Genomic DNA, 25,454 nt, shown 5'->3' on the forward strand with positions numbered 1-25,454 from the left:
GAGCATGTAGTTCAAGGGGCACAGATGGAAGCACTGTTTAACATTAAGGGACGACTGAGGAAAATGCGATAAAAACCAGAAAGCATCAAGAAATAAGGAGGAGGTGGTGATGGACTGAAGCACAGAATAATAAACATGAAGCAGAAAAACATAAAACTGGTAGTGAGAGAAAAGCACAGGAGGCCAGCACCCCAGGAGATATACTATACACTCAGCTGATATCTTGTTAGGTACAGGAGTGGAACCTGGTGCAGACCTGCTGCTGTAGCCGATCCACTCCAAGGTTCAGAGTGTTGTGCATACAGAGATGCTCTTCTGCACCTCGGCATTGTGATGTCTGGTTATTTTAGCTAATGTCGCCTTCCTGTCAGCTTGAACCGATCTAGCCATTCTCCTCTGACCTCTCTCATTAATAAAGCATTTTCATCCACAAAACTGCTGTTCACTGGGTGTTTTTGTTCGCTTTTTGCACCCTTCGCTGTAGAATTTTCGGGACTGATGTGCATGAAAATCCTAGAGGATCAGTAGATTCTGAGATACTCAAACCACACCCCGTCAGACACCAACAATCATTCTGTGGTCAAAGTCACTTAGGTCACATTTCTGCCCCATTCTGATGTTTGGTCTGAACAACAACTTTACTTCTTAGCCATACCTGCATTCATTGAGATGCTGCCACATGATTGGCTGATTAGACACTTGCATTAACAAGCAAGTGTACAGGTGTCGAATCTCAAGCAAGAGAAAACCTGCAGATTCCGGAAATCAAAGCAAAGCACACAAAATGCTGGAGGAACCATAGCTATGGAAAAGAGTAAAATAGTCGATGTTTCCAGCCAAAACTCTTCATCAGGACTGGACAGATGTACCTAATCAAGTGGCCACTGTGTATATTTTCTGTAGATGTACAGTACACGCATTACATAGAGTTATAGCACTTTGGCCCATCTAGTTTGTGCTGATCATTAACCATCCAATCCCATCCTTGCTCTTCCGACCTTACCACCCCCGCCCCCCCACCATTCTACCACTCACGTGCACACTAGGGGCAATTTACAGTACCAATTAACCTATCAATCCACACGTCTTTGGAACGTGGGAGGATACTGGAGCATCAGGAAACCCATACAGTCACAGACAACACCTGAGGTCAGGATTGAACTTGAGTCCCTGGTCCTGAGAGAAAAATGCTTTATTAGCTGCACCCACTGTACCACCACATGACACAGCCATATATCAGGAAATTTTTTTAAAAATGGACACCTCTTTCCTGTTTACCTTTAATAGAAGTCTTTGAACAGCAGCTGTCTACCATTGTCCTAAGACCGGTGTACACTGATGGTGTTACTTATCTATCTTTGAAAGTGAGACAGCATACCAAATAGCCATGTTGATTTGGTACAGAGAGCTCAAAAGTGCCTTTCAGATGGAGTTAGTAGTAATGTGTGGAAACTGATGAAGTTTTCAATTTTTCTGCAAATGATAATCAATTTATCTCCAATTCTTTTGAGATTTATTTTCAAAAACTCCCTCAGCACCAAATCTGTGAAGAACATTTTTCAGAGTCACTCAAAAAATGCAGTTAGGAACCTAAGCATTTACTGAAAGAATAGTCTATCAATTCTTCAGACCTTTCTAAACCTAGTACGTGCACATCTAAGTTTTACTGGACTGTTCCGAAATGCTTGGGGCTCCTCAGTGGAACTGTCTATTTATAGTAGAAGCACAGCAGCTAGTATTCCTTTTAAGCCTCTCCTTCACTCCTTTGCGCTGACCTCTGACTTCCGAAATTTATTTGTAGTAACAACTCCAGTAAGAATATTGCTAAAGAAACTGTCTTACATGATGAAACTGGTGTACCTGCACCATCTACTGGAGTAATAGTACTTAAAATGACAAACCTTGAGATGACATCATCTGGGACACAGAAGTAAAGTGGTACAGTTATCATTAAATACTGTCGGGTAGCAACTGTATAGTAATTTGCTTCCAAATTTCAGTTTCATTTTGGGTCCAAATTTTACACTGTGTGCAATATGCAATTATCAATGTATCATGTGCTCAATGCTATACACCAAACAAGACTTTCCGTATCAATGTCTTCAAATATTTGCTTTGAAGTTTTCTCTTGGTACATAGCTCTGAACCACGGCCATGTTTTTAAAGACAGGATCAATTATGCAAATAAAATAGAGCAGTCAATTAGGAAAAAAAATGTACAATTCAAGCTACGACATATACAATTATAATGAGCAAATGATGAGTTTATTCGTTTTGTAGGTCGTGAAACCACTAGATCCTTTTTCATAATTAGCAAAGTTGGTATCTTACAGCTGATGGAGTCATTGTTATTTATATAATTAACTCACCGAGTTAAATACTGCTATATTGTAAAACCAGATTCAAGTGAAAACTGACTATGTTACCAGAAATTCTATGTCTAAGTGAGTAAATGAGAGACAATGATGCTCACCCCTCTTCTCTTTGCCTCAACTAGATTAAAATCTATTGCAACAAAACAAAAATCATGTTTTTATTTTAATAAATGTAATATTTTATAAAACTAAAATAAATTTATCCAAGGAGAACATTGCATCACTTTTCATTTGATGAAATTTTGTTATGCATTCCCCAACCACAGGAAATAAAACCTTCAGTAGCCACCCTCTCATACTCATTTATGCTCTAGTTATAGAAATAGGTGAAGGCAGTAATGTTGTACTTTCACTATAAGCAACAATTAAATAAAATATTCTAACCATTACTATTTGTAGAAAATAATCAACAATTGATTCCCAATAATAAAATTATTGAGAAGCAAGTGCAGCTCTCTGAACAGAGGTTAAACTCCTCTTTTTATCAAAACAGTCTTGCAGTTCAGTACCTCTCTGTCTCCTCTCTAATTACACCATTCAACTCTCAGAATGATCCAGAGATTCCTTTTCTTCTCAGGGCCGACAACAGTCCTTCTGTCAGTCCAAGCTACGGGTGCACCAAAAATTATGAATGGAATTGGACTGCTGCCAGATAAGATCATCCCCTGCTGCAAAGGCTGGGAATTCATTACTCCCAGTGGCCCAGCAAGACAACAGTTACACCTGCAAGAAACAGATTGGCAAGTGTGCAGTTTGAAGATAGAAACATAGAAAACCTACAGCACAATACAGGTCCTTTGGCCCACAATGCTGTGCCGAACATGTACTTACTTTAGAAATTACCTAGGCTTACCCACAGCCTTCTATTTTTCTAAGCTCCATGTACCTATCCAAGAGTCTCTTAAAAGACCCTATTGCATCTGCCTTCACTACTACCACCGGCAGCCCATTCCATGCACTCACCACTCTTTACGTAAAAAACTTACCCCTAACATCTCCTCTACACCTGCTTCCAAGCATTTTAAAACTGTGCCCTCTAGTGTTAGCCATTTCAGCCCTGGGAAAAAGCCTCTGACTATCCAGGTGATCAATGTCTCTCATCATCTTATACACCTCTGTCAGGTCACCTCTCATCCTCCAAATCTCTTCACTAAGAATGTGGTAATTCTTTGGACTTCATAGTCCTGGTGGGCTGTGGAGACTGAGTTCATTTAAAACAATAGATTACTGGATATTAGGGGAACCGAGGATAGCTTAGTAAGATAATGCAGAGGTAGAATAAAAGCCATGATCTTGATAAATGGCACAGCAGGATTGAAGGCCAAATGCTCCTAATTCTTACGTTCTATTTGATAAATATTACAGTAATTGGGAATGCTCAACCAGCAATATTCAACCAAATTACAAACAGCAAAAGGAAAACTGATTGGGATTCTCTGAATCAAACATATTTTGATTCTTTCTTCCCCTTCACACCTGCTCTGATTCTTAAAATTTAATTTATTTATTTCTTATGAAAGATTATTGAGCTGAAATATTAACTTTCTCACTACGAGATCCATTTTCTGTTTTTAATCCAAGCTACAAAATGAATATGGAATTATTAGTTGTTTGGCAGCCTATCCATTTAATGATCTGAAATATAATGAATTCACAGGGTATAAGAACATAAGAAATAGGAGCAGGAGTAGGCTATCCGGCCCATCGAGCCTGCCCCGCCATTCAATAAGATCATGGCTAATCTGTCCATAAACTCAGCTCCATCTACCTGCCTTTTCCCCATAACCCTTAATTCCCCTACTATGTAAAAATCTATCTAACTATATCTTAAGTATATTTAGTGAAGAAGCCTCAACTGCTTCCTTGGGCAGAGAATTCCACAGATTCACCACTCTCTGGGAGGAACAGTTTCTTGCCATCTCTGTCCTAAATCTTCTCCCCTGAAACTTGAGGCAAGGTCCCCTAGTTCTAGTCTCACCTACCAATGGAAACAACATTTGTACTTCTATCTTGTTTATCCCTTTCAAAATTTTGTACGTTTATATAAGATCCCCTCTCATTCTTCTGAATTCCAGAGAGTATAGTCCCAGGCCACTCAATCTCTCCTCATAGGTTAACCCCTTCATCTCTGGAATCAACTTGGTGAACCTCCTCTGCACTGCCTCCGAAATCAGTATATCCTTACTCAAGTATGGAGACAGAACTGCACACAGTACTTCAGGTGTGGTTTCACCAGTACCCTGTATAGTTGCAGCATGACCTCCCTGCTCTTGAATTCAATCCCTCTAGCAATAAAGGCCAACATTCCATTTGCCTTCTTAATAATCTGTTGTACCTGCAAGCCAACTTTTTGCAATTCATGAACAAGCACTCCCAAGTCCCTCTGCACAACAGCATGCTGCAATCTTTCACCATTAACATAATAATCTGCTCTTCTATTATTCCTTCCAAAGTGGATGATCTCACATTTACCAACGTTGTATTCCATCTGCCAGACCTTGGCCCACTCACTTAACCTATCTATATCCCCCCCGCAGACTCTCCACATCCTCTGTACAATTTGCTTTTCCACTCAGTTTAGTGTCATCAGCAAATTTTGCTACGCTACACTCAGTCCCCTCCAAATGACCACCTAAAGGACTCTCCAAATGACCATCCATTGTTTTAAACTGCAATTGTGAAATTTACTTCTAAATCTAGCTCAGTGACGTGCAACAAATTCTAGAAAACCATAAGTATTTTGCATGGGATAATTACAATTCATGTAATAGAAAAACAGATTTTCTGCTTTTCACTCCCCAAAGTCTTCTTCCATTTCATTTTAGTGATAACACACGTGATGGATAAGCAGTTCGGCTCTGAGGTGCCTATGATAGGATGGCAAGCCCATCCCCGACTGTTGATTTAAGTAGCACACAGCATGGAATAGAAGGTGCCAGATTAGATTCCTTGGTCCAAATTGAGCTAGCTTATCTGAGCTATAAATGGTTCCACACACAAAAACAGTACACCAAATGGTTGCATTCCCAATTGTTGTCAAGTGCAGTGGATGCTGATGCAGGATACAGCTGGGGCCAGCTATGAGTTTCTATCCTTTCCCAGATTGTCACTGGCTGGCTCTACAGTGTAAGCCTACGTAACCACTGGATCAGGGAGGGTATAGAAGTAACTTGTGATTTCATATGGTTAAGGACCTCATGCACTCCTGAACTACTTGCCATCAGATGCATTTTGATACTTTGCAAGAAAACGTCTGCATCACCTGCTTGGTGAGCTACAAGTGATTCTGTTGATCTGGCTACTTTTAGACATGTTGAGGGAAGTACCAACAGTTACAGCAGGTAATACTACTTGATGGGTCAAGCATTCTGCCTAATGTTAATACACTCAATGGAGTACTTGTTATGTGTGAGGGGAAGAGCACAGGAGAATATGGAAAAACAAAGGAAATAAGGAATTTGAGTCTGCAGCTGATTATGTAGGACATAAACAAAAGTGTAAGTTAGAAGCACTGAATCTATTTGGTGGATACTAAATTTGAAATTCAATTCACAGATAATAGCATGTGATCATAATTCAGATAACAGCTAGGGGGGAAAACAGTAAGTGACTGATACTATATAAACAAGACAAAAATTAAGATACATCTAACATATTTCTTTGGTGAATGCAATTCATTAAGTAAAATCAGATTTATCCTTTCTGAAAATTCTAAATAAACTAAATTACTCAAAAGTTTTCTGAAAGATCTTCAAACTCAAATAACCTTGTTTCCATAGTGCTAACTTAACTACAGTGTTTTTTGTATTATATTTTTGTAACTTCAGATTTCCAGCAACTTCAATTGTTGTTCGATTTTCATCAAAATAATTGCAGACACATTACAGATGTACACATCTGGACAAAATTCATCCAGCTTTGCTTTATCAAACAAACTCATACTCCTGTGTCATTACCTCATTCTGAGAAAGAAGTACTCATGACATGTAGGGCACATTATTTCTACATGGAAACCTCCCCCCTCCCCCGCCCCACCTGGAGCAGAATCTTGAGGACTGATGAGATGCAATTTTGCAGTCAATTGAACAAGCAATCATTGAACAAAGATTTGCACATCATTTGTTGGCTAGGAAAAAAGTATAAACCTGAGCTATAATGTGAAATTATCCACATCAGTGGAAAAGGCACCTGGAATACAAAGAATGAAATTTCAGACAGTGCCTGCTATCCTTTGAGACAGCAGCTTGGAACAATGAGCTTCCTATGCAACATATTTCCTTCAGTAAATGGTTAATGGCCCATCCACGTGATTTACTAATGCTGTACTTGATACACAGATCGTGTGCTTACTTAATGTATTGGAAGCTATCTCAAACACATTAAATTTATTCCAGGATAAATCTTCCAAATGTATCAGAAAGGTCAGCAATGCGAGTTGCATTGTAAATGTTTTCACTGGTGACAAGAAAACCAATAAAATAAGCTCTAACTTTACAAAAGGAATATTAAAACACATTAGCCGATCTTCTAAACAGAACATTTAAAAGTGGTAGCATGGACCCCTGGGGAAAAAAATTGCATATTTTGAGTGAATGTTCATAAATTCTATTAGAGTATTTTAGTCCATTACAGTTACCTTCTTATCCATCCAGAAATGCTAGAACAAAGTACGGTGGAATTATACACTTCCATTGCAGAGACTTAACTTTATATCCTGGACATATTCTACCCAGCAGTCAGTGCTATCCTCATGTTGGATGGTACCGGCAGATTTTTCATAAGCATCCACATACTGTGGTTACACCTCTAGATATTCAGTAATGGAATGCTTTAATATCAATTAAATAGCAATTGCCCCACTAATATGATGAACTGAGAACAAGGCTTTGGGCCTACTCTGGAGCTTCAGATTTAAGGACTCAATTTGGTTTGGAATGCTGTTGCTTGCTTCTGCTTTGTGTTTCTTTTTTCTCTTTCTCTGTGCATTGGGTGTTGGTCTTTATTGGGTTCTTGCGGGTTTCTTGCTTTGTGGCTACCTGTAAGCAGGCAAATCTCAAGGTTGCATAGTTCATACATTCTTTGAAAATAAATGTACTTTGCCTCTTTGAAAAACTGTACCATCTCTTGTGCTGTTGCATCCTGCAAAAAGCATGGGAAGTTATAGATTACACTTATAGGACAAGATCGGTGAAATCCATAAATAGCAGTGTGATAAATTGGAACACAAACTGGTGGCTGGCTTTGTGTTGAAATTAAATAAAGCAAGGTTCTTAACAAGCAGGAGGCAATAATCACTGCAGTTTTGGTATAAAACTTAGTGTGGTATTTGAATTTTCAATAGAATTCCATTCATCCTGTTGATTAACTTCACTTCCTTCAAAGTCCGGCCCAGTACTGCAGTGATAATGGTTAAGAAGAGTTTCAATGCAACAGAAACCCTTGTTTGACGACTGACTGCAATACACATTGGGATATTGTAGTGGGCCTACTGCTTCACATCATTGCTTGAAAGTCAATATAAAGAATTGTACATTTTTTTCGAAATAGACTTCACTATTTTCTTTACATAATTGATCCTGTCTTTAAAAATATGATCATGGTTCAGAGCCATGTGCCGAGAGAAAAATTCATAACAAATATTTGAAGACATTGTTATGGAAAGTCTTGCATATAGCATTGAGCACATGTTACAATAACAATTGCATATTGCACACTTGGTGTAAAATCAAAACAGTCTCTTTAGATTAGTTCGTACTGCACCTCAGGTTCTTTATTGTATTTCTCATTTGGTCGAGAGCTTATCCTAGGCATCTCTAGATGTAAGAAGTCCACATTGTGATTCTGAGTGAAATTATATAGTCATGGGGAGGAAGCAGTTACAAAGGATCTTTGCAATAGTTTTCTCTGTGGCAGGCGGCCGAAGACTCTCTGCAATTACTTCAGTCAGGCTTTTCTCCTTTTTCAAAAATTTTCACAATTATAGTGTCCTTGAGATCCCTTGCCAAGTTCTCCTCACCCCAGATGAGGCAGAGGAGATTATGAATCTGTGCCAAAGTGCCTATAAACAAGGTTCAAAACATTCACCAGGGTTTCTGTCTGCCAACTGATTTTTCTTTCATCTATTGAATGTCTTTTTCCAATCCCTCTGTGGGCAAAGGTAGAGCTGTAATTTTATTATTTTACTATGCAATATAATCAAAGACATTAAAGTCAAAAATCAGGATTTTGATTAAAATTCTGTTTGAAATAATTCCTCCAGTGGCTGGTGACCACATCACTGATCTTGATACACTTTCATCTTGTCTTGGCTCTCAGGAGGGCTAGTTCTTGTGCATTTGGGTCAGAGATGGGCATGATAATGCTGAGAAATCTAATTGTTATTATCAAAATGCTGGATCTCCTGCAATTTGTTAAACTGCTGTACAATACACGAAGGCATTTCCAATCAAAGAATGTCTCATATTTGTATTATTTCCTGGATCACAATGTCATTCTCATTAAACAATCTCAGTTCTTTTTGGCAGAAAAGACGGCAGCGTCTTCAAAAGTGCTGTTTACAGTGACCTTTGGGTCAGACAAACAGACATCCCACTCTCCCGAAAGTTCCGGGAGACTCCTGCAAATTAATAGTGGCTCCCTGATGCCCACAAATTATATACAATGTCCCGGAAATTGACCTTTTTGAGAGCAAGCATGAGAGAACACGCGAGAAAGAGCGAGAGAGCGAGCGCAAGAGCAAGAAAGCAAGCGCGAGTGAGAGCGACCACGAGAGAGAGAGCGCAAGAGCAAGAAAGCAAGCGCGAGTGAGAGCAACCATGAGAGACAGCGCAAGAGCCAGCGAGCGCAAAGCAAGCGCGAGTGAGCGACCACGAGAGAGTGAGAGCAAGAGCGAGAAAGCAAGCGCGCGCGAGAGTGAGAAAGCAAGCGCATGCGAGACAGAGCGAGAGCAATAGCGAGAAAGCAAGCGCGTGCGAGAGAGAGCGAGAGTGTTCCAAAAAAAAAGAAAATATGAAACGTACATCACCTCAGACTACACTAAAGTGTACCCCTGCCTAATAGGGGTCAAAAATAATGACAGTGTTTCTCGCTGCACTGTTTGCAACAGTGACTCTTCTATTGCCCCTGGTGGGTTAAGACTGTAAAAGACATGTTGAGGTGAGTTTGCCAGGTGTCATTCGTTCATTAGCATAGCTAATGTTATTTAAACTAGCTGGCTAGCTGCTAAGGATCTACTCTATTGCAGACATCCCACCTCTCCCCGAAGTCTCCCGCAAATTGATGGTGCTACCTCACTGAAATGAGTTTTTGCAGGGTGGGATGTCTGGACAAAGAATGGTGTATTTCCTGTTGGTTCAGAGCCATGGATTGCCTACGAGACACCAAGTTGGGCCCTTGAGACTTTCAGTATTGATTTTCCTCCAGCAACAATTCTTTGTTGTTGGGGTCAGATTAATTGAGCAGACAGGGTAGATTAAGCAGTGGTCAATCATTGAGATAAAAAAACAGCAACCTTGCTGAAATTCAATCTTAATTATGTTATAGATCTAATCTAGTTTTTCCATGGAGAAGTACTGAAGGTTACATCTGTTATTTTTGGAAAAAATAAAATCTTGTAAACTACTCTAATCTTCTGAAACAGACTTTCTGCTACTATTCTATATCTTTTCAATGATTTGTAGTCTACATTGTGTTATTATCAAGTACTCTAACATGTATTTTCTGCTTTTGAAGATTTAGGAGATCACATGACATTTATAACTGGTGAGATAAAATGGGGTTCTGTTCATTTTCTTAAAATCATAATAAAAGTGCCTGTAAAGTTATACTTCGGTGCACAAGAAACAAGGATTCATTTAACAGTGTCTTTGATGGCGAGTGCAAAACAATTACCTCAAGTAAAACAAAAAAAAAATTACAGCCTCTTTCTTATTAGTTTTAGAATGTGTTTTCGCTGTTATTATGGCATCATTTTCTAATGGCTTCCACTTTACAGTAATATAGAAGTGTGTTGCATTTATTGATGAGACAGAATATATTTGACTTCCATCTGAGGAATTAATCTCAAACTGCTTGAGATGTAATAACATTCTGCAAAATCTGCCAGAAATCAATTTAAATATTCAGAGAGTTTAAGCACTGCTAGTTATGATCTTTAAGCATTATGCTTATCAACACATACAGAATGCTGGAGACACTCGGTGGGCCAGACAGCATCTATGGGAAAGAGTACAGTCAACGTTTTGGGCAGAGGGCCTTCTTCGGGACTGGAGTAAAACATGAGAGGTCAGAGTAAGAAAGTGCGGGGATGGGAGGAAGAACCAGAAGGTGATAGGTGAAACTGGGAGGGGTGAAGTAAAGAGCTGGGAAGTTGATTGGTGAAAGAGATACAGGGCTGGAGAATGGGGAAACCTGAGAGGAGAGGACAGAAGGCCATGGAAGAAAGAAAAGGGGGAGGAATAGCAGAGGGGAGGTGATAGGCAGAAAAGGAGATAAAGTGAGAGATAGAAATGGGAATGCATTCTCAGTGGGTTTTCTTTTGGAGGGGATTGGGGAGTGGCAAGTTTCAGCCTGATTTGAATACTACTTGTGCATTATTCATAGAGTCAATGGCCGGAATCTATAAATTTGAGGAAATCTACTCCCAAATGCTCCTGATTATCATCTGCTTTCCCCCAGCTTATCCACATTGAACACCAGTTTCAGTGGCTGGACCTGTGAAAGGAGGAAGGGTCAAATTACCAGTTGCATCATAATTTAGTAAAAATATTACAGTAGACTGGTCAAAATAATCTTAGTAAAAAATACTGGCCAACTCCTTTGGCTACAGGAATGAGAAAGCGGATTAAGATAGAATGACATTAGAATGGATTTGCTACATGATGAAAGGTAAAACAATCTATAAAGGTTGAAATAGCACATGACCCTCAAGTGTAGTCAGTAGATTAAAACGATAGAAAACAAACAATACACTGAAAAACTTAATGAGCAAAATTTCTGAACGAGTAAGAGTTTAGTTCTGATCAGTTCATATCATTCCTCCAACTTAGACAGCAGAAATCCAACATATGTAGAGTTACAGCATAATCATCTTAAGCCATTTATGCCATTGCCAATAATATCCCAAAAATACATCTTCATCACTATTGTCTCTAACTGGAACTAGGCTCTTCCAGGCCAGGCACAGGAGATGAGACATCACTTTGTCCAGGGGCCACAGAGGGTACGTTCATTGTCTTCTGCTGCTGTAGCCCACCCACTTCAAGGTTTGACATGCTGTGAATTCGGAGATGCTCTTCTGCACACCGTTGTTGTAAGGTGTTATTTGAGTTACTGTCAACTTTCTATCAGCTTGAACTAGACTGGCCATTCTCCTCTGACCTCTCTAATTATAGGACACTTCCAGCTACTCATTGGATTTTGTTTTTGTTTTTCCCACATCATTCTCTATAAACTCTAGAGACTGTTCTGCATGAAAATCGAAGGAGATACTCAAACCACCAAGACTGGCTCCAATAATCATCCTATGGTCAAAGTCCACTTAGATCACACTTCTTCCCCATTTTGATGTTTGACCTGAACAACATCTGAATTTCTTGAAATGTCAGCATGCTGTTAAGCGATAAGTTGGCTGATTAGATATCTACGTTAGCAACCAGGTGTACTGGTGTACCAATTAAAGTGGCCACTGACTGTACTTTTACAGATATTAGGAATTTGCTGTGGCACGTTGGTCAGGACATGACATGCACCAAAAAACAAGAACACTTAACAATTATAAAGAATGAAGAATTAAGTTATAAAGTTAGAGGTTAAAGTACAGAATAAAATGTGCATAATGCATAAATAACACTGCACTGTAACCACTTTAAACCATTTTTTATGATGCTGTTTATATTATAAATACTAGCATGTATCTACAATGGAAGCCACATTTTAAGAAGTGTTTTCAAGTGCAGTGTAATGGTAGGGGGAATAGATAGAGTGGGTTGGGGGGTGGGCTAACTTTAATGGTTGATCAGTTTAACTGCCTGGGGAAAGAAACTTTTTAACGATGGTGTGAAGATTTTGTTTAAATAGCCCTATAGTGCTTTCCAGAAGAGAGCTTTTGGAAAAGGCGGTTTGCAGGGTGGGTGGTGTCTGAAATGATTTTTCCAGCCCACTTCTTTGTCCTGGACAAATGCAAGTCCTGCAGTGATGGTAGACTACAGCCATTGAATGCCTCTGCCGACCTGACAGTACGCTGTAGTTTTTAGACACTGTGGATTCCAGTTAATTTAGCCATCAGTTAAGCTGGGTCAGCTGCTTATTTGGGACAACTCATAGAGAATAGAATTTAATGCTGAAAATAGCTAGGATTCCCTTTATTTATTTTGGACACAATGATGCTTAAAGAGGTAGGAGACTGTTGCAAAACAATTTCTAACCAACATCAGAGGTGTGCACTTTTGTGGCTATTAGACACTATACCGTGCTTAGAGCAAGCAGTTTTTAAAATAGTGTCAGTTCCATGTGCTTCTGTTCAAAGAGCAGTGATTTTCGTCACTGATAGTTGTCAAGAAATAGGCAGCAGACCATTCAAAACCATTTTGCTCACTGCAGTTTCAAACATTCAGGCTTGGAAATGAAAGAAATGGCTGGGATTGAAAATGAAACTATTTCACTATTTCAACAAGTTAGAAACTACAAAGAATTTGGAGGTGTTGACAATCATCTTGAATGTTACAATGGAAGTGAAAATTTGGAGGATGCAGTCATAAATAACACTGTATGATGGCAATCATTACATATACTCTGTGTCGGCATTGATTTTGTTAATTTACAATCAAAAGAACAACACTGTTACAAATTGTTATGATAAATGCAGAATAGGAGTCAGTAACTCATCGTTAATAAAGCGCTAGCTTGCTGAACACGAACAAGAAAATACTTAGCTACTATTACAAACTACGACAAAAGTGGATAAATTAATTTTCAATTATTGCAGCAATACTGTGATTTCAAATTTGCCATTTCTGTGAAAGTTAAGACTGGTCCAATTAAGACATTCACTGATATATTGAACTAAACTCTTAGAAACAACGAACTTGAAGAAGTTTCAATCCTTGACATCAATGGAACATTTCAAGCTCCTAGTGCTGACTGCGAATGTCGATTTAGTCTTAGGACTTAATCAAATATAAATCCAGAGTGGAACACTTAGATGGTCTAATGAGGATTAAGATGCATCTTTCATCTGGATGCAAAATTAATCTGGGCAGTTTTTATAGACAATGGATTTGTAATAAAGACAGATAAGAAAATGTTTATGAAATGTGAAAGATTTTCTTTGTTGTACTGTATTTCATTAAACGCTTCAATTAGTAAATAAAATCAAAAGTGTGTGATTTTTCAATTTTCATTCTAAGTAATCACAGTAACTACAAAAAAAAACACATTTAAAGTGCTGCATACTTTTTCAGTGTAAAGGTTTCCTGCTCAGAGCATAGTTGGTCCATGCAGCTGTAAAAAGTATTAGAGGGAACGTTGACAGTTACCGAGTAAGGGTTGAAATGAAATGTTTCGGCAATACTCTGATTTAAAACCAAAAGAACGTGATTCAGCAAAGGAAGTCTGCTTTCCTAATAACACTGGTCCTACAATAACATTTGATTTTGTAATTTTAGCTGTAGTATTAATGAATGAAATGAACTAATCAAGTGTAGACAATAGCTCTTTGTATAAATATGAAGAAGTCTGAAGTTTTTTAATTATCCAAAGGTCAAAATTATTGTAAAGAATCAGGGATATATTTGTTTCAATGGTTTAGTTTAATGCTTTTATGTTTAATTTTAATTAAAATTTTAGTTTCCCAAGTAAACAATACAATTGCTCAGATCTTATATCTAACTTTCAGGGCTGTTAGTGATAGCACTGACAAACTAAACAGATAAATTACTATGGTTCCAATAGAGATTCACAGAAACTATTAGGTGTTTAAAAACTGGAGAAACTTAGTAAAGATAGGAAGCTGAGTATGGGGTGGTGCTGGGGAGCAAAGGGTAAAGTTGGGGTGGGGTTGCTTTCGTCAAAAACTCATAGGTCAGTTTCTTTTTCCCCTTTTTTCTTTGAAAACATAACAAAATTCCCTCCAGAAAATTGGCCTGAAATTATGCTCGGAATGCGCTGACTGAGGTGGTGGTGATGATGATAATTATGAGTGGGTGTCAGGCTGAGATAAGCAATGAATGTGCAGAAAATGGATGGAGATGGGAATTGCATAAGCAGACGGGATTATTTTAGTTGGAAATTTGATTACTAATTTAGTTTAGTACATTATGGGTCAAAGGGCCTGATGCTGTGCTGTACTGTCCTACATTCTATCACATCTTGTTCCCAGATAGGTGTGGATTACACAGAGTATGTCATGACCACAGGTAAGGAGTCCAAACTGATGAGAGAGTGGGTCCAGGGTGCAAGATCTGAATCATGGCCTCCGGACTGGCGCTGTCCATAGTTGAGGGTGTTGTTGAATGTGTTTGTGTGCCAGAAAGGGAAGTCCAATGCCAGCAATACTAGGTAGGCTTGTAAATTTGAGAATGAGGTCCCCTGAGTCCTTCTGACACCAATGCATGGCTATAATGGCAGTTTTGTGTGTTCAAAATTGCCGGTTTTCTTCGGATCTCATCAGCTGTATTCATAACATTTAAATAGCTAGCCTCAGTGCCTCCTCGACTTGCAACCAAAAACTTGTGCGTCATCTTCAATAACCCTCTAAACCATGTTGCTGTGTACCAACCAGACTACTCTGTACTTGAATGAAAACAGGTGAACAGAGACCAATATACTGTGAAATGTCTCTAATCAACATTTCAGCAGAAATCACAGTCAAATTATGGCAATAAAATATTAAGACCAAAAGTGTGCACCAAGTGAAAAACCATCTTATAAGCACTGCAGCCATTTAAGTGCACATTTTCACACCAGCCAAAATTACCCCCCTTTTCCCCTTATTTATGGCAGTAGTCCTTACCTGCAAGCCTACGTTGTCTGCTTGTCCTCCTTTCACCAACTGGGAGATAAACAGCCCGCAATTAAACTCCAATCCACCTCGCACACTTAAGCCTAGTCCTTCAGGATGTGTTCTATCTAAACGCACCTCCTTTAGTTTCCTTTAGGGGTTAAAACAAGGCGTTCAATTATTATGGTATATTTTGAAAGGCAATTTCCAATAAAAACAACTCCAACCTTCAAAGCATTTCAGTTCCCCTATACTTAGTCAGAATTCCAATTATTATTCATTCTCTTGCTGTTTGCCTTCTTCAAATGCAATGCTCACACTTCTCTAGGCATTGCCTCTTTCCACTTTTTTTACCATCACCAATCCTGGTATCTCTGTCAATCACAAAGCCAAGTTTTGCAATGGCTATAGATTTAATACTTTGAGGCAGTCCTCAGTAAATCTGTCTTGCCTTTGTTAGAGCATAAATTTCCCGCAGGCGCCTTCTGCAAGGTTTTCGATGGTTAAGAGGCACCATTACAATGTATTCCCAATGAACACACATTAAATGTGAAAAATTTCTCAGTACTGCTTGAATGATCCAGAAAGTATAATCACAGCTTCAGGACTCCAATGACAATCTCTGCTAAACTTAGTATGATCTGTTTGAATGAACTCTTCAGCAAAACCAAGAATCTACATTGGTTAAAAACTTTCTATGCCTGAATACTTTCAAAGTTATCTATCTATTTAGCACACGTGATTGAATAACAGCAGACATAGCATATTGCCTCATTATGAGCAACTTGTGACTTTTCCCAGACGCATGGCATCATGCATAAAGACTTCTTTGCTAGTGGTGATGTACAACCTATTCAGCACCATGGTGTGAAAATCTTTTAATTCTTGACAATTTTTGGATTCACACTTCGAGCTGCATCATCAGGTTAGTGCAGGCAAACACACCAAACATATAAGCAAACCTGCATATCCATAAAGACACAATTCAAGGTGAAGTTGAATTTCATCTTGAGCAGATATTATCCATGTTATTTTATATGCAGTGGTGAGCTGCAGATTTTTGTATATTTACCACCTCAAGCTTTCTATTTCCTGTAATGTTCACCTCCACAAACAATGACATCCATATATGTGTATGTAGCTGTGATTCTACCTACAGAAGAAAGCTGATCTTTGTTAAAACAGAAAATGTTGGAAAGACTCAGAGAGCCAGGCAGCATCTGTGGAAAAGCAAATTAAGAGATAGCATTTCAGCTCCTAGACCTTTCATTAGTACTGGGCCTTTGTAAAAATAAAGTTTGAAGTGATAACTTTTTTTCTATCCTCGGATGTTACTGACCTGTTGAATGTTTCCACGATTTTCTGATTTTATTTTGTATTTCCTTTATCTGCAGTTTAAAAACGCACTTTGAACGTTACGTTTTGCTTCTCCAGCTGAACCAGTTCTCAATTTAACTTACCATTTCTTGGTGGATCAAACTAGATTTTACTTGACTAAATGTTCTACCATGTGGCTTGACAAGAAACTTAATAAAATCCATGACATCAAATGGTTTACAATTATCAGATGATCATGTCCCTGTCTCCTGGTCTCCTGAAAATAACACGTTCCGGGACTCTCTTGGTGGTGCTAGATGAAGTAGGTCATTTTTGGCTTGGCTCCGGACATTTTTCAATTTTCTTATCACCCTTCTATTATATATATCAAAGTGTCTTTAACACCTTCATATGTTTGAATTTTGAACTATAATCGACGGAAGTGTCTACCAGACTGAGAAAAGCATTCGCCGAAGGCAAAGAAACTGATAATGGAAACGGGAAGAAGGAAGGTACTTTCGAACAACCTAAACAGCCTGAACTTACTTTGCAAGCTATCTCGAATTTATTGGATGAAAAACTCAACAAGAGATTCGTTACATTGGAAGCAATGTTGAAGGAGAATCAAAGTAAATTGAAAGCACTTGGAAAAGAGAGCGAGAAACAGCAACGGCAAATCTCAGAGCTTACTGAAGTGGGAAAACAGAGGGATTCCAGAATGAACTCTTTGGAAAAGAAATTATATTCGACTACTCATACATTGGAGCACTATAAAACCAAGATTATTGATTTGGAGAGTCATAGTTGCAGACAGAATTTGCAAATAATAGGACTGAGTGAAGACGTTGAGAGCGGGGACCTTACTAAATTTTTTTCAGTTGTTAATGGAAGTCTTTGGCTCGGAGGTCTTCTCTTCTCCTCCGGTACTTGATTGCTAAAACTGAAAACCTCAAAAGAGTTACATCCGCGCCCTGTAATTCTCCGGTTTCACTATGTCAGTACTAAGGAGCACTTAATTCGATTTGGTCGTCGGAAAGGAATTATTGTTTATCAAAATCTTAAGTTTCGTTTGGTTGAAGATTATTGCCCTGAGGTATTCCAAGAAAGATCGCGTTTTAAATCAGTGATGTCGGAACTATATCAAAGGAATTTTCAACCAGCGCTGTTATACCCCGCCCGCTTAAGAGCTGTTTTACTTGATAATTCATTTAAATGGTTTAAATCTGTGGACGACGCACAACAATTTCTCGAAGAACATTCCTTGAGCTCGGATGTTTAATTAATTTACTGTTCCTTTAAGTTTCTATATACGTGGTTTATTAGTTAATAACCAGCTTATAGATTCGGACATTTTACATTCGTAGAGCTTTGGCCTTGGGCTAAGTCCTCTGGTACTTTGTTTTCGCTTATGTCTGGTCTATGTTAATATCCTTTTTCTTTTCCTTGATTATTTTATTTTTCTTTTATTTTTAAATGTCTATTTTAGAAAATTATTAAGACTCTGACTTGGTGATTATTTGATTTTTCTTGAAATATTATTAAGATTGTACGCTGTTTTATTTCTTAAGACCAGGTCTTTTAAAATGGTCTGTAAAGGGTTGTTTTTTTTTCATGTGTTTGGCATTCCTTTTGCAATGTTTAGACATGGGCGGTTTTTATTTTATTTTTTTAGAATTGGAGATTTGCTGTCAAGAGAGATGGGGATTGGGTGGTTCTTAGTTAGTTTGCTGGCTGCCTATAATGGGATTTGCGGGAGGGGTAGGAGGTTGCTTTTACTTTAGTATTTTTCACTTGGGCTGACTTGAAACTACAAAAATGTCTCTATTGTTGTAACTTCCGGTTCCTCTGTAAACTTTGGTTCCTCTTCCTGATTCGTGAGTTTCCTGTGCAATTTGGTTAACCCTTTACTTACCATATGGTTTATTTAAGGAAAATGGATAATATTATTAACTTTGCTTCATGGAACACAAATGGTTTGAGTCATCCAATTAAACGGAAGAAGATTTTAAAAGTTTTTCATAGATTGAATGCTCAGATTATTTTTGCACAGGAGACTCATGTGAGGAAGGAGGATAATCAGCTTTTTTTTAGGTTTTGGAAAAAATAACAGTTTCATTCAAACTCATCGACCAAAGTGAGAGGTGTTTCCGTTTTTATAGATTCTTCGATCACGCTTGTTCATTATGATATAATCTCAGACCCATATTGTAGAATTCTATTAATTACTGGTCTACTTTATAACCAAAAAGTAGTTTTGGTTAATGTTTATGCACCAAATATTGATTATCCTGAATTCTTTAACCATTTATTTGTATCTCTTCCCAATTTAAATGAATATATGTTAATAATGGGCGGTGATTTTAATTGTTGTTTGAATCCTATGATGGATATCCCTGCACCCTATCAGGCACTTCCAAACAAATCTGCTATTTTAATTAATTCCTTTTTAGTTCACTGGGGAATTTTAGACACCTGGAAGTTTTTTTATGTCTTAATGATAGAGTTCTCTTTCTTTTCTCATGTATATCATAATTACTCTAGAATCGATTACCTTTCTATTGATTCTCAATTAGTTTCATTTGTCACTACCTGTGAGTACGATAAAATCACCATTTCCGACCATGCGCCTTTGAAATTATCAACTAAATTTAGGGATGCTATTTTCAGTGGTTCAATTCTATTTTGCTTCAGAATTTAAATTTTGATAATTTTATTAAAGAACAGATTGCATTTTTCTTTTCATCTAACTCAACGGAAGAAATTTCCAGTGGGATATTATGGGATACCATTAAAGTATATATTCGTGGGCAAATTATTTCATACTCTGCTGGAGTGAAAAAATGTATTAATAGTGAAATACGTACATTGGCTGATAAGATTAAAGAAATCTTTTCAAGAATTTTATACCAATTTATAACGATCAGAATTTCCTGATGATCCTACAATAATGCATGAATTTTTAAAGAAACTAAATATTCTGAAATTACCAGCTGATGAACGTTTAACATTAGATGCACCCATTACTGAAGAGGAAATAAAACAATTTTTTTGATGAATTCTGGTAAAGCACCTGGCCTGGATGGGTATACAGTTGAATTTTACATATCTTTTTCAGATGTACTTTCTCCCTGGTTATGTAGAATTTTTAAAGATGCCTTATCTGTAGGTAAATTACCACAATCCTTTTATGAAGCATCCATCTCATGAATTCCTAAAGAAGATAAAGATCCCACTGAATGTGCATCATATAGACCTATATCTTTGTTGAATGTGGATTCTAAAATCTTTTCCAAAATATTAGCAATTAGAATAGAGAAGGTACTACCACATATTGTCTCCGAAGATCAGACAGGATTTATTAAAAATCGTTACTCACATTTCAATGTTAGGAGGCTAATGAACATTGTATACACTACTTCAGTTAAGACTCCAGAATGTGTTATTTCACTTGATGCCGAGAAGGCATTTGACAGACTTGAATAGGAATATTTATTTGATATACTTGAGTAATTGAATTTCAGCTCAAAATTTATATCCTGGATTCAATTGATATATTGCACACCTCTGGCTGCTGTATTTACCAATAATCAGAGATTCCCGTTTTTTAGGCTTTTTCGAGGTATGAGACAGGGCTGTCCTTTAAGTGCTTTACTTTTTGATATTGCCCTGGAGCCCTTGGCAATTGCTATTCGTGATTCACCTAATATATTTGCCATTATTCGTGGGAATGGGACGAATAAAGTATCACTATATGCAGATAATCTGTTATTATACATCTCTAACCCAGAGAAATCCATTCCTGCAGTAACAACACGATTTGATCAGTTTAGTCGTTTTTCTGGTTATAAACTGAACCTTGATAAGAGTGTGCTTTCCCCATTAAATATGCAAGTTCCAATTTATAGACAATCACCATTTAGATTAGTTACTGATTATTTTACTTATTTGGGTGTTAAAATTACTAAGAAGCATAAGGATCTATTTATCCCTTACTCACTCTTCCTTCAGTTAGTCCTGACGAAGGGTCTCGGCCTGAAACGTCGACTGCGCCTCTTCCTATAGATGCTGCTTGGCCTGCTGCGTTCACCAGCAACTTTGATGTGTGTTGCTTGAATTTCCAGCATCTGCAGAATTCCTGTTGTTTTAGGATCTATTTAAAGTTATTTTTTTTACCCTTAATTGCTCATGTTAAACAACTGTTTACTAAATGGTCCCCATTGTCTTTATCTTTGGTTAGTCAAATTAATACTATTAAGATGATTATTTTACCTAAATTTCTGTATCTATTTCAGGCAGTATCAATTTTATCCCTCAATCTTTTTTTGATATTAGTGATTCTAAAATTTCTTCATATATATGGCAGAATAGAAATCCCAGGTTAAGTAAGAAATATTTACAGAAATCAAAAAAAGGCGGTTTGGCTTTGCCAAATCTTAAATTTTACGACTGGGCAATTAACATCCAATATTTAACGTTTTGGACACAAGAATTGTATGAAGCTCAATGTCCACGATGGATGGACCTCGAGCGGGGGTCTGTACAGGGTTTTTCGCTGGCTTCTATTCTAGGAGCTGCGCTTCCCTTTGTACTTACTAAATTGAATAAACAAATGATAAATCCAATAATTAAATATACAATACGAATATGGTTTCAATTTCGTAAATTTTTTGGATTGTACACATTTATCCTGTCAAATTCTAGTATGCCTAATTTGTTTTTCAACTATCTAGAATTGATCAAGCTTTTCTTCTATGGAAAACAAAGGCAATAACTTGTTTTCATGATTTATTCATGGATGATTGTTTTATGCCTTTTGAACAGTTGTCTAATAAATAAAATTTGCTTAGATCACACTTTTTCAGATATTTACAGATTAGAAACTTTTTGAACGCTACTTTATCAACCATTCCGATATCACATCAAATTGAAGTTACAGAAAATATTTTAGGTTTAAACCCCTATCAGAAGAGTTTAATAGCAATTATTTATGATCTGATTATGAAAATATGTCTAGGTACACATTATAAAATTAAGAATGAGTGGGAAAGAGAACTTCAAATATCTTTATCTACAGAGAAATGGGAAAAAATTCTTCAATTACTCAATACTTCCTCAATATGTGCCAGACACACCTTGATACAATTCAAGGTGATTCATAGGGCTCATATGTCCAAGGAAAAGTTAGCTCATTTTTATTGCCACATAAATCCTGTTTGTGATAGATGGAATTCTGAGGTAGCTTCCTTGACACATATGTTCTGGCCTAGTCCTCTTCTACAAAAATATTGGAAAGATATTTTTGATAGTATTTCAGTAGTTCTGCATATTGATTTTCAACATCATCCTACTACTGCAATTTTTGGACTACCAGTGATAGACTCTAAACAACAGGAATTCTGCAGATGCTGGAAATTCAAGCAACATACATCAAAGTTGCTGGTGAACGCAGCAGGCCAAGCAGCATCTGTAGGAAGAGGTGCAGTCGACGTTTCAGGCCGAGATCCTTCGTCAGGACTAACTGAAGGAAGAGTGAGTAAGGGATTTGAAAGTTGGAGGGGGAGGGGGAGATCCAAAATGATAGGAGAAGACAGGAGGGAGAGGGATAGAGCCAAGAGCTGGACAGGTGATAGGCAAAAGGGGATACGAGAGGATCATGGGACAGGAGGTCCGGGAAGAAAGACGGGGGGGGGGGGTGACCCAGAGGATGGGCAAGAGGTATATTCAGAGGGACAGAGGGAGAAAAAGGAGAGTGAGAGAAAGAATGTGTGCATGAAAATAAGTAACAGATGGGGTACGAGGGGGAGGTGGGGCCTTAGCAGAAGTTAGAGAAGTCGATGTTCATGCCATCAGGTTGGAGGCTAACCAGGCGGAATATAAGGTGTTGTTCCTCCAACCTGAGTGTGGCTTCATCTTTACAGTAGACGAGGCCGTGGATAGACATGTCAGAATGGGAATGGGATGTGGAATTAAAATGTGTGGCTACTGGGAGATCCTGCTTTCTCTGGCGGACAGAGCGTAGATGTTCAGCAAAGCGGTCTCCCAGTCTGCATCGGGTCTCGCCAATATATAAAAGGCCACATCGGGAGCACCGGACGCAGTATATCACCCCAGTCGACTCACAGGTGAAGTGATGCCTCACCTGGAAGGACTGTTTGGGGCCCTGAATGGTGGTAAGGGAGGAAGTGTAAGGGCATGTGTAGCACTTGTTCCGCTTACACGGATAAGTGCCAGGAGGGAGATCAGTTGGGAGGGATGGGGGGTACGAATGGACAAGGGAGTTGTGTAGGGAGCGAACCTGCGGAATGCAGAGAGAAGGGGGGAGGGAAAGATGTGCTTAGTGGTGGGATCCCGTTGGAGGTCGCGGAAGTTACGGAGAATAATATGTTGGACCCGGAGGCTAGTGGGGTGGTAGGTGAGGACCAGGGGAACCCTATTCCTAGTGGGGTGGTGGGAGGATGGAGTGAGAGCAGATGTACGTGCAATGGGGGAGATGCGTTTAAGAGCAGAGTTGATAGTGGAGGAAGGGAAGCCCCTTTCTTTAAAAAAGGAAGACATCTCCCTCGTCCTAGAATGAAAAGCCTCATCCTGAGAGCAGATGCGGCGGAGACGGAGGAATTGCGAGAAGGGGATGGCGTTTTTGCAAGAGACAGGGTGAGAAGAGGAATAGTCCAGATAGCTGTGAGAGTCAGTAGGCTTATAGTAGACATCAGTGGATAAGCTGTCTCCAGAGACAGAGACAGAAAGATCTAGAAAGGGGAGGGAGGTGTCGGAAATGGACCAGGTAAACTTGAGGGCAGGGTGAAAGTTGGAGGCAAAGTTAATAAAGTCAACGAGTTCTGCATGCGTGCAGGAAGCAGCGCCAATGCAGTCGTCGATGTAGCGAAGGAAAAGTGGGGGACAGATACCAGAATAGGCACGGAACATAGATTGTTCCACAAACCCAACAAAAAGGCAGGCATAGCTAGGACCCATACGGGTGCCCATAGCTACACCTTTAGTTTGGAGGAAGTGGGAGGAGCCAAAGGAGAAATTATTAAGAGTAAGGACTAATTCCGCTAGACGGAGCAGAGTGGTGGTAGAGGGGAACTGATTAGGTCTGGAATCCAAAAAGAAGCGTAGAGCTTTGAGACCTTCCTGATGGGGGATGGAAATATATAAGGACTGGACATCCATGGTGAAAATAAAGCGGTGGGGGCCAGGGAACTTAAAATCATCGAAAAGTTTAAGAGCGTGAGAAGTATCACGAACATAGGTCGGAAGGGATTGAACAAGGGGTGATAAAACAGTGTCGAGGTATGCAGAAACGAGTTCGGTGGGGCAGGAGCAAGCTGAGACAATAGGTCGGCCAGGACAGGCCGGTTTGTGGATCTTGGGTAGGAGCTGCACGTTCGATGGCCACAGGCAGGAACGACCTCCCGTGCCGCCATCATTACTATTATTGTTAGGTTTATTAATCTTGAAACTTAATAAAAAGATTGAAAAAGAAAATAACATGTTCCTTTTACAAGTCTTTGTTAACTAATTTTGATCAATCCACACCTTTCTCAAATGATTGATAATACTGTCTCTCAGATACTTTTCTGTTAGTATGCCAATATAGAGGTATGATTATTCATTTTATTTCTTGCTCCATTATTAAAGGCCTTCCCTATCTGGAATCAAATTATAATCAAGAGTTGCAGGAATTTTAATCCAACAAAAGGAACTTCTAAGCAAGAAGTTATTGCTTTAGTTAATTTCCTCTTTCATAAATGGTACGTTGCTATTTCAAAGCTCAAATGGAAATGTAAACCCATGAAGTGTGCAAGCATCTGTTGCATAATTAAAACAATTTTAAATTCCATGTCTCGTGCTGTCCTTTCAATCAATTCATAATGCAAGAAAATACAAATTATTCAACAATTCAACTTTGTTTCAGTTCATAAAACCTTTTGATTGCAAGACTTTGATTGCGTGATCCTGAGTGAACATATTTTGTCTAGCATATGAATGACAATTGTAGCCTTTGCTGGAACACCAATATTTTTAAAACTATTTTAAAGATGCTCATTTAATACTATCAAGGACCTATTTTTTTTATACGAGTGAGTGTTTGGTGATTTAGTAGAATGAAATTAATCACCCATGTTTACCAGAGAACTTATTGTGTTCTCATTGTAATTTTACAAGCTCGTGCTCTCAGGTGGGTATCACACTCGTACAGCTGATGAAGTGTGAACATTACTTCTCTTTCCACAGATGCTGCCTGACCTGTTGAGTATTTCTGGCATTTTTTTTGGGAAGGTAGATTTAAACCATTCAGAATGAGCATACAGTCCTACCACTTGCAAATCATGATCAGAGCAGGAATTCAAATTTATTCACCCAGGGAAGCCTTGACCAATTTCAGCGCTGATATCATTACATCAGCATAGATTATTGCTAAAGCTTGAGAATGCTCTGAGTCTAAGTGAACAGGATGCTGCCACTTAAACTATTTGCCATGACAAGAGGGAATACTAGGTATTCTAATTAAAACCTCAACTTACACCTTGCCGTTGGAAAGTGCATAAAAAGAGTTTTACATTCTTGGTCAAGTCCCCTATAACCCAAATTGGAGGAATAAATATAATGTAATGACCCAATCAAAAATTCATAAACTTATTTATCTGCAAACATGAAAATCTGTGGACTTTCTGGCAAACTGAATAACACATCAGGAGGTATATTACTATATTTTTTCAATTAACTGTGTCCTGGGCTTTCTTCTTAAAATCAATTCCTTA

The 25,454-nt window shown here is 38.4% G+C and overlaps 1 protein-coding gene across 3 annotated transcripts in view; it reads right to left on the minus strand.

The window, feature by feature from the left end:
• The window catches only part of ush1c (Usher syndrome 1C), a 184,186-nt gene that overhangs the window by 129,656 nt on the left and 29,076 nt on the right, over window positions 1–25,454 (minus strand). For all 3 annotated transcript variants that reach the window (XM_063061999.1, XM_063061998.1, XM_063061997.1), the window contains exon 4: window positions 15,385–15,523. In XM_063061999.1, the coding sequence (XP_062918069.1) occupies window positions 15,385–15,523 (139 nt within the window). The remainder of the gene's footprint in view (window positions 1–15,384; window positions 15,524–25,454) is intronic.

The sequence above is a fragment of the Mobula hypostoma genome, chromosome 11 (assembly GCF_963921235.1).
Source record: "Mobula hypostoma chromosome 11, sMobHyp1.1, whole genome shotgun sequence".
NCBI lineage: Eukaryota > Metazoa > Chordata > Chondrichthyes > Myliobatiformes > Myliobatidae > Mobula > Mobula hypostoma.